This window comes from Nyctereutes procyonoides, unplaced genomic scaffold (genome assembly GCF_905146905.1).
Source record: "Nyctereutes procyonoides isolate TBG_1078 unplaced genomic scaffold, NYPRO_anot_genome, whole genome shotgun sequence".
Taxonomy (NCBI): Eukaryota; Metazoa; Chordata; class Mammalia; order Carnivora; family Canidae; genus Nyctereutes; species Nyctereutes procyonoides.
Genome location: NW_026575122.1, coordinates 23,470,042 through 23,483,451, shown reverse-complemented (window position 1 = coordinate 23,483,451; position 13,410 = coordinate 23,470,042). Strand labels below are relative to the sequence as shown.

Here is a 13,410-nt window from a genome sequence, read left to right as displayed (position 1 = left end):
TTGCTGGAGGGTCAACCACTGTGTGGACTGGCATTCTTCGGCAGCACACACCCATGCACTGGTGGACGCGCCAAAAGCAGTTGGCACTGGTGAGCAGCCGCAGCAAGCAGAGAGCCGTCAAACCTGACTGGAGAATGGAGATGTGTCATACACCTTCTTTCCTCTAAAAACACATTATAGTTGGAACAGATCCAAGAATGTTATTCTTTCTGCATGAGCAGTTTTAGTCAACGAGGTATGGATACACAGGCCTGTGATTCCAGAGCCAATAGCTTCAAAGTAAGAAGCTAAATAACCAATGGCTGTGGAGAAAATGGAACTCTTGTACAAGCTGGTGGGGATGCAAACTGGTCTGGCCACTATGGACAACAATATGGAGGGTCCTCAAAAAATTAAAAGTAAATCTACTATACGATCCAGCAATTCCACTTCTGAGTATATGTTGAAAGGAAATAAAAATAGGATTTCAAAGTAATGGCTGCACTCCCATGTTTACTGCAGCATCATTCATGACAACCAAGACATGGAAACAACCTAAATGCCCAACAACGGATGAACAGACAAAAAAGCTGTAGTATATGTACGCAACGGAATATTATTCAGCCGTGAGAAAGGAGGATATCCTATCATTTGCTACAACACAAATGGATCTTACGCTTAGCATATGATGCTAAGTGAGCTAAGTCAGACAGAGAAAGATAAATACTATTTATCACTTACGTGTGGAATCCAGAAAGGTCAAACTTATAAAAACCATAAAGTAAAATGGTATTTACCAGGGGATGGGGATTGGAGAATAAGACTGATGTTTTAAAAACACAGACTTTGCAATGAGTAGCATGTAAGCCACAGAGATGGAATGCACCATATAACGAGTATAGATACTACTGTGCTGTAATTGTGTGACATGATAAATACTGCTGCGATGGCAGTCATATTACTAGCCATTAATGTGTTTGAAGTAACGTGTTATAGACCTTAAATTTAGAGTTATATGTCACATTTTTTCAATTCCTCTTCCTTAGAGGAAGGAAGAATATCTATTAAATAACTAAATATAAATAATTCAACCACAATCTAGCTGTACACAACCAGATTTCCAAGTACCATAAAAAGAACTTGGAAAAATATGGAAAAAAAAGAAAGAATATAAATGTCACTCATATTACCATCACAAAAGGTCACACAGTGAAGCTTAAAACAGTGAAACATTGATGGAAAGAAACAAGATAAAGGGGACTTTGGGGGGAAGGCAGGGTATAAAAACATGGTCAAGACAGGAACTAAAGTAAGAAATGGCCAAGCACTGCTGTCCGCCAACCGCCCCCCCCCCCGCCCCTCCGTTCCCCATCCTTCCTCCTCCACAATGTTACAGGACACCAACAGGAACCTGAACACTGTGGCAGAATTTAAAGGACATTTCCTTGTAAAATCAAGAAAACCAGACCCTAAAAAATTTTGAGCCCAGGATTTTATCCCTTTTTGTTCTAAGAGAAAAGCATTCACGTTTTACAACTTGGAATGTTTCTGACAGAACCATGGGCGTCTTGACAAAAAGTCAAAGAGAAGAACTTCCACCCATACAATAGGCCAAAGGGCCTGAAGACAGTAAATGTTAAGGAAAAGACATGTGTCAAGGCAGCCTCCAGAGTCAACTCTAACAAATGGCAACAAAATGTGAGGAGTTAATAGGTAGGAATCCCTATTTATGAGTAGGATTCACATTATCAAACATTGCAGATATCTGAAGCATACTCCTTTGTGGGGGAGGCTCCTAACAAACACCCAGGTTGCAGCCTGTATCTTTACTGCATGTAGGACCACTCCCTCCCTCTTTGTGTGCTTCCATCTCCTTCCACCCTACATGCCATCAGGGCTTTTGTCTGTTCGGTCCACTGCTATCTTCTCAGCAGGTGCGACAGCCCCTGACACATAGTAGGAGCTCATTTATTAACTAAATGAAATCATGTGTCTGTCTGGGAAACCGGCAAACCAAATAAGGCTCTGAAATTTTTGCCCAAATAATAAATAAAAAGAGTAAGGATGTTCTATCCAGGGCCATCTTGACCATCTTCATGACAACACTGGGGCAGAACAGGGATCGTCTTTGCTCATGACTGTCCTGTATGCTACAGCGAAATGGACCACAGAGAAGGGTCATGCATTCAATGACGTGTGCCATCCTCATTGCTGTGTCCTGTGCTCTTACCAGTTTTATTTTAGAAGAAAGATTTTCTGGCAATTTTGTTTTTAGTTGATTTGTTTCCTTGAATGACAGTGGAAATCCACTTAGGAAAGCCAAATCCTGCATCAGCACTAACCCAGGAACTTCTTTATCTGTGGTCTGAAATGAGAGATGAAACTACAACTCACTCTCCGCATTGTAAAAAAATCAGAATGTTAAAATTACTTAAATCATTAATTCTTGTAAGGTTGGCTTAGAAGAAAGTGCACATTTAAAAAGCCTCTCGAGGTAAAACAGCTTTATTACTTATATACTTTTATCCTAACCTATTGTATAAATACAATTAATTTAAAATAACATACCAAGTAGCCTCTCCAAACTGTCTGTTTGCTGTTTCCTTTCAACATTCCACTCTGGGCATCTTCAACTACAATAAAGAATACAATAAGCAAGCATCTTTTTAATGAATACTTAAGTATATGACATCTGCCAGGACACTCCAAAGCATTCTGAGAGCTGTTGTAGCAGTTCAATACCTGGTCTCAAAAGCAAGTAGTTGGGGGAGACAAAATTAACCCCCCATCCAACAAAAGGGAGATGATGTAACACCAGTATATGATTAAATGCTAAATTTTACAGTACTGAAGTAGAGATCGGGTCCACTACCATAGAATCCCAATAGATGTGGTGTATCTATCTATCTGCACATCATCTCAGCAAGCTGACCACTGACATCTCCTGTCATCCTCATGGATATAACAGATGTGGTCGAGGTCTCCACATTGGCGGACTGTAACCAATTCTGATAGAAAAACAAAATCATAAAGCTGCTGTCAACCTACCAGGAGGGTTTAGGGGTCTGCTGTAGATTTTGTCTTGTTCAACAATCTATCAGTGTTTTGGAAGAACTAAGTTTTGGATGGAGGGAAGCTTGCAGCATGTGTGGGCTCTTTTTCAAACAGGCCAGACACATTCTTGCCTCAGGGATTTTGCACTGGCCGGTCTGCTCCTTCCCTGTGTGTCCATGTTGCTGGCCTGCTCACCTTCCTTGAGTTTTCACTACCAAGTCACTTTCTTGGTGAGTCTGCCCCTATAACCCCACTTCCCTTCAACTCCCTTCCCTTCTCTACACTACTTGTGTTCCACAAACTATATACTGTACTTGTATGTTGTAGTTCTTGTCTCCCTCTGCCAAGGCGTGAACTCAATGGGGGCAGAGACTCAGTCCATGTCCGCATCGCTGCTTCCTCAGCACTGGGATCACTACCTGGCACAGGGTACACATTCCATAACGCTTTAGGGACAGTCCCGCTCTCTTGGCAGACAAACCACCTGAGAACAATGCGGTCGTCTAGCTGACACTTTAACAGAAACTACAGGTGCCTCGGTGGTGCCATCAGTTGAAAGTGTTTGATTGCTGGTTTCAGCTCAGGTTGTGATTTTGGGGTGGTGACATGGAGCCCCACATCAGGCTCCGTGCTGGGTATAGGGTCTGTTTGAGACTCTCTCTCTCTCCCTCTGCCCCCCTGCCATGTGCACATGTGTGTGCACACTCTCCCTCAAATAAATATTCAAAGATAAATAATAAATAAAAGCAGTGGAAACCAAAGCTCATTGTGAGAAGAACAAACTAGGACAGAGAGACCCCAAGAGAAGGCTAAAAGGAGTGAGAAGAAATGTCACATGGGAAAGAAATTATATTAGTTCTGGAAGATCCCAACGGGTACAAATTTAACCAGTGTCAGAAAGCTGTAGGGAAGCACTTCATAATTCCTTGTGAAGGTCAGTTTCCACTTTGCTGAGGAAATCCAGGCCCAGGCTGCAGGGCTGGACGGTGTGACTGTGAAGCACAGTCCACGTGATAGAGCCTCACTATGAGCAGTGGCAGAGTCATCGAAGGGGCAGAAATGACACATTTCAGAGGAGAAAAAAAAATCAACAGACCTTGATGATTAACTGGAAAGAGGTTAAATGAGAGAAATGGAGTATTGAATGTAGATACCAATGTTTCATCAAGATCAGGGGCTGGCATTCCATGGCCAAAAGTTAGCCATGGCCAGGTATAGTATGGCCTCAAGCTAAGAACAGTTTGACATATTAAAACAGCTAAATGTTAAATAGTTATATAAAATACCTACATAATATCCTCCATGTGGCCTCCTGACCCACAAAGCCTAAAATATTTATTATCTGGTCCTTTAAGAAAGAATTTGGCAATCCCTAATCTAGATGACTGAGGAGGATGAAGGGAATCTGTGGCCCACTAGAAATGTAAGCTCTGTGAAGGCAGGAATGTGTCATTTTTGTTGTTCTCTGCTTTGCTTTCCTGTTACCTGAAATAACAACCAACACAGAGCAGAGGCTCAACAAACCTTTACTACATAAATGGGTAAGTAGGGCAGGTACACAGAAACCCAAGTGAGAATTCAAAAACAATGTTTCGAAGACTATAGTTTAATACAGATTATTATTTATATCAAAACTGACAGCCTCTTAAGTCTTTACTATGTTATAAAATCAGCAGAGGAAAAATCCAAGATTCTCTCCATAGATGTTACAATCGAGTGATAATTCTTAACATAATGTCATTCCTTTTTCTCTTCAGGTAAAGCATTATCAGAGCACCTTAACTAATTTAAAAAATGAAGCTATATTTAGCCAAACAAGAAACCAAGGTAATTTGTTATAACTTGTCAAGGGTTATCCCTTCACTATCCCTATATAAATTATAACTTAAATACAAAAAACGTTACACAAAATAATTCAGAAACAAATCTATAGTATAAAGGGGGCAGTATCTATACTTAGAAAGATTACAATTTTCTTTTAAATTACAAGTAACCAATTAAGAACCAAGAAGATAGCACGATATTAGTTAGACACTATTCAGAACACACATTCATGAGGGATAAAGGTCTCTGCTTGATTAAGAAATTAGATGAGGGGGCGCCTGGGTGGTTCAGTCACTGGGCATCTGACTTCAGCTCAGGTCATGATCTCGGGGTCCTGGAATGGAGCCCCACATTGGGCTCCCTGCTCAGCAGGGAGCCTGCTTCTCCTTCTCCCTCTACCCCTCCCCGCAATGGTGGACACACACCCTCCCTCTCTCTCAAATGAATAAAATCTTTAAAAAAAAATTAGATGATAACACCATTAACTCCTGCATAATCAAAAACTAAGTTGGGGGGCACCTGAGTGGCACAATCAGTTAAGCATCTGACTCTTGGTTTTGGCTGAGGTCATGATCTCAGGGTTGTGAGATCAAGCTGTGCATCAGGTTCCACATTCAGCAGGGAGTCTGCTTGAGATTCTCTCTCTGCCCCTCCCCCACTCTAAAAATTATAGACAAAAACAGAACAAAACTAAGTTGTGAGTCAGGTTACAAATACTATAGGGATACAGAAAAGTACAGACAATTAGAATCACTGTGAATGTACCATCAGGATCTTCATGGAGACAGAACTTGAGGTGGGGCCAGAATGAACAGGCCGTGGGCTGAGAGAGGAAGAGGACCAAGTGGGTAGCACCACATGTGTGAAGACACTGGCAGCCTCAAGGAGATCCTGGAGGACAGAGATGTGGGGAACAAACGGCAAAAGCAAGGCTGCGTCCTGAACACCAGAAAGAGGAATTTCTATCCATGGGGAAAACAAATACACACTACTGTATTGCTGTCTTCAAAAGGGAAGTGAACCAACAAAACCAAAGCTTTCTGATTTGTTTAGATCATGTGCCAGACAGACTGGAGAGGAACTTCACAGGCAGAAAGAGCAGCTAGGTGGTGATTACTGGAGCCTGTGTGAACGAATTCAGTCTGGTGCAGACGAAGTGAGATGAGCAAGGAGAGAGACTTGTATGCAAAAAACAAAAGCATGTAATAGAGTGAGGTTAATCTATTAGTGATGAAGGTAAAAAGTAAGAACACATCCAAGATACTTCCAAAGATTTAAGCTGGGAGGGATGGCACTGAAAAAACGGGAACTTCAGAACAGGACTCAATGTTGTAAAGGAAACATGACAGTTTTCATTTTACACAAGTGAAACACACACAGCCTCTAAGGCCAGAGGCTCAGGGCAGAGGAAGCATGAGAGACAAAGGCCAGAAGAGACACAGGCCATGGGTTCAACAGCGCAGGGGCCAAGTGGGAGATGGGATCTCTACATGCAGGTTTGTTCTATGCCAGAAATTACAGTTTCTATTCTATTATCTGACCAAATAAACTGTAAAATCAGATGTTTCAGAATATAAAGTAAGAATGTTCCAGGTATGTTCTGTTCAAATTGTAGAAAACAACCTTGCTGAAGAGTTATATGGTAAAAAATAATAATACTAATATAAGTCTCCACAATAACTCAGAGTCAATAGAATAAGGTAAACGGACATACCAAAATCAAGGTCCTGGCCATAGCACAGAAAGGCGAGTATAGTATGTAAGAGTATGACAAATGCAACTCCTTTCTGAAGTTAGGGCTGAAATACAGTGGCAGCTCTTTTGCTTCTCTTTTTAATTTTTTAGTTTATCAGGTACTTGTTTAAAACTGAATCATGTCTGCTCCATTCAGAATTTGGTTATTCAAACAACCAATGATGACATGATTTTAAAATACCCATAGGCAATCTTACCATTCTTAGCACTGTCGAAAACAACAACTGAGACATTAGTGGAAGGGTTTTTTGGTTTTGCAACGTTGAATATGTCACTGGCAGAATGAAAAGATGGATAAAGAGAGGGCAGGTCCTTCAGTGTGATGTTGGCTGGCAGAGCTGGGTCCAGGACAAGCATTGGCACCTTGATGCAGTGTGTCAGCAAACATTCCAACTGCTTCTCACTGGAAAGGGACACCAACATGGTCACAAGTGTTCTTGAAAAATTAATCAACATTGAAAAGCTTGTTGGTATTACTAAATTTTTTAGATAATTTTCTATATACAATAAAAATCATATTTAATAAGGAATCTTATCTCAAGAATATAAAAAGATAGCCAATATGATATAAAATTACGAAACAAGTAGAGTCCTTAAGAAAGCACTTTCAAATTCGTATTAATGATTGCCACCAAAATTTACTAACTCAAAGATGCACAAGAAATTAAGTGTTTCATTCCTACCATTTTAAAGATTTTTCATAATTCCAGTGAAGCCTATCATTAGGCAGAGTAGGAAGTGAGTAAATTCTGTTTAGCAGAGCATGATCCTACCAGATACAATTTACCAATTCACAATTAAATACAATGGAAAGATACAACACTGATGTAAACCAAAGCAAATGTGACAAGGTTCTAAGATGAATGCATGAGGTATTTCTATCTAAACATAAGGAATACCTAGAATAAACATATTACCTACATAAACAATGGACAAAACACGGCTGGAGAATTCACAAAGTGGGACCTAGGCCTAGTTAAACAATATATAATATTGTCCAACCTCACTAATATTTAAAGACATGCAAAAGAAGGGGCGCCTGGGTGGCTCAGTTGGTTAAGCGTCTGCCTTCGGCTCAGGTCATGATCCCCAGGTCCCGGATCGAGCCCCACATAGGTCTTCCTGCTCAGCAGGGGAGTCTGCTTCTGTCTCTCTCTAAACCTCACCACTGCTCATTCTCTGTCATAAAAAATAAATAGAATCTAAAAGGAAAAAAAGAAATGCAAAAGAAAACAATGGGGTAACACATTTTGTTTACTAAATTAGTATCCCTCAAAAAATGGACTCAAGGTTAGTGTAAGCACAGTACACCTATTCCTCTGGAACACTGCTGGTGTCACTGCAGATGAGTGTTCCTCATTTCTTCTCTGGAGAAGCAATTTTAGGGCATGTGGTTGTGTCCTTCTTCAGACCCATAAAAACTTATACATATGCTTCTTCCTCAGTAGTTTACTTCCAGGAATCTAGTCCAAGTTGTAGAAGAGAAACAAAACAGGAAAAACAAACCCACACACAGAAAATATGGTAGATCCAAATATAAGATCACAAAATTTTTACAACAGTGAAAATACAGAGGTGCCCAACATTTAGTAAATTACAGAACAGTTACTTTATGGAATATTATACAACTATTAGAACTGAGAAAAAGCATGAAGATAATTTATCAACAGAGATGTGTACATTATATAAAATCTTAAAGGGATATAAAATTGCACATAGATTATAAATTACAACTAGAAATACATGCATGAAAAGCGAATAATAAAATAACAGCTGTTGAATGAGGCCATAGAATTATGTGACTGTTTTTTTTTTTTTTTTTTTGCTTTTGCTTTTTTGTTTTTTTTTTTTTAAGATTTTATTTGGCAGAGAGAGAGAGAGCACAAGCAGGGGTTGTGGCAGGTAGAGGGAGAGGGAGCCAAATGTGGGGCTCCATCCCAGGACCTAGGTAGATCATGACCTGAGTTAAAGGCAGACATTTAACCAACTGAGCCTCCCGGGCGCTGCTTATGAGCCTGTTCTTTTCACTTGTCCTCTCAACCTTTCTGCAACATGGCATCACTACTTTGAATAATTTAAAATTGTATTTATGTTATTTAAGAATAACAGTATAAAAGTTAAAAATAAATAAAAATAATATTAACAGTAGTATATTTATAAGTAAACATATATAACATAAAGAAATGATCTAGAAGGCACTTCCAGATCTCAAAATTCCTCAGGTTCATTTCTATAAAATAACTCTTTTATGTCTAATGGCTAAGTGGGGGAGTACAGTTAGCAGAGACTTCCACTAGTCAGTGAGGCAGTCTTGTTGGAAGGGCCTATCAGAGTCAGTTATGGTTTAAATTGCAATAGGTACATCGGATTCTTGGCACTGGGCTAAACCCCCTTCCCAAGTCTTTAAATACAAGACACCCAACTATGACAGCTTTCTAAAGATAAGGAAATATATAATAAACACACTACTGAATGGTGGATATAAATTCAAGAATTGGAAACACTGGGTGTAAGTCATACATTAAGAGGACCAAAAGAACAGAATACCAAGACAGATTAATAAAAACAACAGGGAAGAAAAACCTTACTGTCCAGAAGCCTAACACATCAGGAACAGTAAAGCTTTGGTTAAATACAACCTGAGTAAGAGTTCTCACTTCAAAAACTAGCTGATGAAGTACTGACTGAAGAGGAACAATAAATACAAGATACTGTGTATCCAACAAAACCAAGTGAGAACCTGGAAGTTTTACTTCAGTATTTAAACTTTGATTCCTGAGAGGAGATTCAAAACACTTACCTCTTCTTAGTTGGTTCCGTTGTGTTCTTCCCAAGGATTTCTCTAACAAAAGCAAATATATTTTATTACATATGCATGGGCTAGCACCAGCCCTAAACGTGAACAAGTAACTGCAGCATTGATTTTCTTGGTTACTCCCCTGGAACTAACCAGTAGGTTAGGAAATATAATGCTTACATTTAAGATGCATAATAAATTTAAAGTTTCAATGAAATATGCTCAACAGTTATTATCATCACATACTTCCCACAGTGACCAAAATAAATTGACTTAAAACATAAGCTTTTACATTTTACTAGGAAAACATGGTACCAGGCCGCCAAAGTCATTTTCATGCACTGGGAAGGAATCATATTCTCTAAGACAAAGAAAGAGACAATTTGCTGCTTATATAACTTGGTTGGTGACCTGCAATGGGGAGCACCCATAACATTTACAAAGAAATGAAGGGAGAAATTCTCAACAAACACTGCTAAGGAATCCGAGAGGAAGTTACATCAGTCAGATCCCTAGCTCCAACAGTTCTTCATTCAAGGCACTGTACCTTTCTCAGATAAAATAAATAAAATGATCAAAATTCCATATATAAAAAAATTAGCAATGATTCTAATTCTATATTATATGATTTTATATTGAAAAGGATAAAGGGACTGTATTTTCTAATGTCTTTATCAAATGGGAAAAAAATCAAGTCTGTAGGCCTGCTTTATTTTTCAAGGGAATAATGGGCCTTACCATGAGGCTACGTTGCATAACAAACACCTTGTTTCATGGAGCTATTACACCTGGGACAAGGGCTCTCTTGGGAGGCCCCTTTGCCTTTAGGGACCTCGAGAGCAAGGCATCCCTAGAGGGGCTTGGTCATAAATGGCCATCTAACCAAGGGAGGCCAGGGTGTCACTAAAGTGGCTAAATTCTCCTCGGGCACCAAGAAACAAGGGTCAGACACATGACTGACAACATCTTCTAACAGCACAAATTTGAGTTGCAGATTTTTGTTGGGAGAGCACTGTGAACATCACCCCACCCATCTGAAATGCACTGTTACTTGCACTCACAGAACTGTGTGTATTCTTTTTTTAAACATCAGTTTTACCTCATTGCTTTCTGCTCCTCCTGCATCTGTTCTCTGACTTGCTGTAGTTCCTTCAGTAGTTCAAGATCTGTGCCATTCACCCAGGTATAAACCACATCGATTGGCATGGGCAGACAGAGCCTAAGGCAAATCACAAGTCCTCCAGCTTACTTACATGCTTTTTGCCAGTATTTGGGAATAAGAGTATAACAGGGTTCGAACTCCAAGGTTATGAAAAAAAAAATCAATGAAAAGGTAATCCAACCAGCCAACCATATCAGAGAATTCCATGTTTTCTAATTGGCAATGGGAGACTATTTGTTGAGAACTTTCTCTGCAAGATACATGCAGATCTTTATGCAGGTCTGCACCATTTCCTCCCCACAAGCACCCTGAAAAGAGGCTGCCATAGTTCTGCTTTTAGGATTGTCAGGAGGTCTTGGAAGCTCAGTTTACACTCGTACACGTACACTCAGCAAACAGGATGCTGCAAGGCACATGCAGCCAAACCTAGAAAAGAAATGAAAGGCTAGGAGCGCCTGGGTGGCTCAGTGGTTGAGCGTCTGCCTTCAACTCAGGGTGTGATCCTGGTGTCCTAGGATTGAGTCCAGCGTTGGGCTCCCCGCAGGGAACCTGCTTCTCCCTCTGCCTGTGTCTCTGCCTGTGTCTCTCATGAATAAATAAATAAAATCTTAAAAAAAAAAAAAAAAGAAAGGAGAAGCTAAACAAAATTACCAAAACTAAGTCCAGAAAGAAGATCCAGCCCTCCTTAATGCTGCAGCCTTCCTTATTCCCTTCTGCCCCAAGCCCAACCCCTCCCAGCCCTTCTCACCCTGCCCTGCTTTTCCTTGTCTTCATAGCACTTACCACATTTCTACCATATTAAATAATTAACTTGTTACCTATATTGTTAATTGTACATGTCCCTCCCCCAGAACATAAGCTCCAAGAAGGCAGGAAACCTCCTTATTTTGTTCCCTAAAGTACCCAACCAATGAGAAAAGTGCCCAGTACACAGGAGCTCAGTACTTGTTGAATGAGTCCATGATATGTATGAGCCACTAGCACACACCTTCCTGAAACTGTCTGATTTTTCCCTTATTATCTGTTCCTCAAAATAAGGAGTCAGGCAGGCCTCTAGTTCGTATCTCGCCTAAGCCTCATGTTCATGTTTTGTTCAGGTTTCACTCCTGCGGAAAGCTCTCTTCCCCTTTCTTTTACCAGCTTGACCAAAATCCCCCCCATCTTTCAGGTCGGCTTCAGATCTATGATATAGGAGTTCATCGTGACTCACACATTTCAGCAAAGATGTGAAGGGAGGAAGCAAGCCATGTGAGTAACTGGGGGAAGACTGGGTCAGAGAATGGGACCACCAAGTGCAAATGCTCTGAAGCAGACACATAACTGTCATGGTCAAGGAGCTAGAGGCCAGTGTGGCAGAGACCGGGAAGAAAAGGGAAGAGCATAAGAGAAGATGAAGGTCAAAGAGAACCAGGGACCCAGAGCTTCATGTGAAAAAGGAGCAATCACCTCATATTCAGGCACCTGGGAAAGCTGGACATCTACCAACTCTCCTGACAATGGTCACCACTGTCTGAGAGTAACATCTAAACCGTGTCAAAATCTGCACCTTGTGCTCTAGACACTCCAGTCACTTATCCCAACAGGGGAAGACTTGCAAGCTTTTGTGCCTTTGAACATGTCTCTCCCTGTGCCTAACTATCCTTTCTTTCATGCTTTGTTGAACCACTTCCTCCTTCCCCAGTCGCCCTCTCCCCTCACCTCCCCCAAAGAGAAGGTACCACTTATCATGCAGCTTCCGCTGTGCCCTGTACTCAAAAGATCCTAGCACACTGTGTTGTGCTAGCTTTTATGCATGTGTGTCTTCCACTAGATGCAGCATCTCTAGGGCCATGTGGTGCCATACAATCTGTGCCCTGCTGTGTTAGTGACTTCCTCTCTTTCCTAGATCTTCAGGCTCTCTCCTCAATGTAACAGCATGTGACAGCTTCCTCAGCTAGGTTTTAAAATGCATTTACTATACCAATAGTTCTCAAACATAAACAGGCATCAGAATCATGTTAGGGCTTGTAAAATAGATTGCTGGGCTCCATCCCCAGAGTTTCTGATTCATGAGGTCTGGAGTGGGGCCCCAGAACGTGCATTTCTAACAGGTTTCCAGGTAATGTTAATGCTGCCAACCCAGAAATTCACATTGAGAACTAATGATTTATAGTTGCTCACATTCTTAAGTTAAAAAAAAAAAAAAGAAAGAAAAGAAACAGCTCCCCCCACTAAAATGCCAAGTCTATACGAGGTCAATGAGTTCCTCTTGGTCATCACAAGACACCTAGGAACAGGGCTTATATTAGTGGGGTTTAACATATACCTGTTTGCTAAATTAACTCTTAAGTTCATTCCATCAACATATACATCAATCTTTGCCTTGCATTACCTATACCTAAATTGTCCAAGGTCATCTCACTTCCAGTTTCTCAGACCAAAAATTAATTTGAAAAAACTGCTTCAAGTTTTTTTTTAAGGTTAAAAAAAATGACACGTTTCCAAAGCTATCTCATACAAGTAATTATCTGCTATTAGAAACTTTTTAATAGAATCAGCAGATATCTATACATGTTCAATTAGGGAAAACATTAAGTATATAATGGGTTTATTATGTACTGGCTATTCTAATAAAGTTGTATTATATGATCAATTTAATTCTCCAGTGTTAAACTAACAAACTAAGGAGACCATATGATCTGCTCAAGGTCAGTGAGTCAGTTGTTTTTCTACTATTAGACATGGCCACAGCGAGTTTGAGTCTTTCTAACCACGAGACCACTATATCTTAGTTTCCAGATGAGAAGAAAGCCTTTATCTTAGAGACTAAATGTCATCTATGACTCAGAACCAAAGCCAC

At 40.3% G+C, this 13,410-nt stretch overlaps 1 protein-coding gene across 1 annotated transcript in view; it reads right to left on the bottom strand.

Moving 5' to 3' along the window:
- GNPTAB (N-acetylglucosamine-1-phosphate transferase subunits alpha and beta) overlaps positions 1-13,410 on the bottom strand; it is a 66,452-nt gene that overhangs the window by 26,050 nt on the left and 26,992 nt on the right. Inside the window, exons 3-7 of the mRNA XM_055336239.1 lie at positions 10,509-10,628; positions 9,413-9,454; positions 6,810-7,015; positions 2,548-2,612; positions 2,210-2,344 (exon numbers count right to left, since the gene is read on the bottom strand). Coding sequence (XP_055192214.1) covers positions 2,210-2,344; positions 2,548-2,612; positions 6,810-7,015; positions 9,413-9,454; positions 10,509-10,628 — 568 coding nt within the window. The remainder of the gene's footprint in view (positions 1-2,209; positions 2,345-2,547; positions 2,613-6,809; positions 7,016-9,412; positions 9,455-10,508; positions 10,629-13,410) is intronic.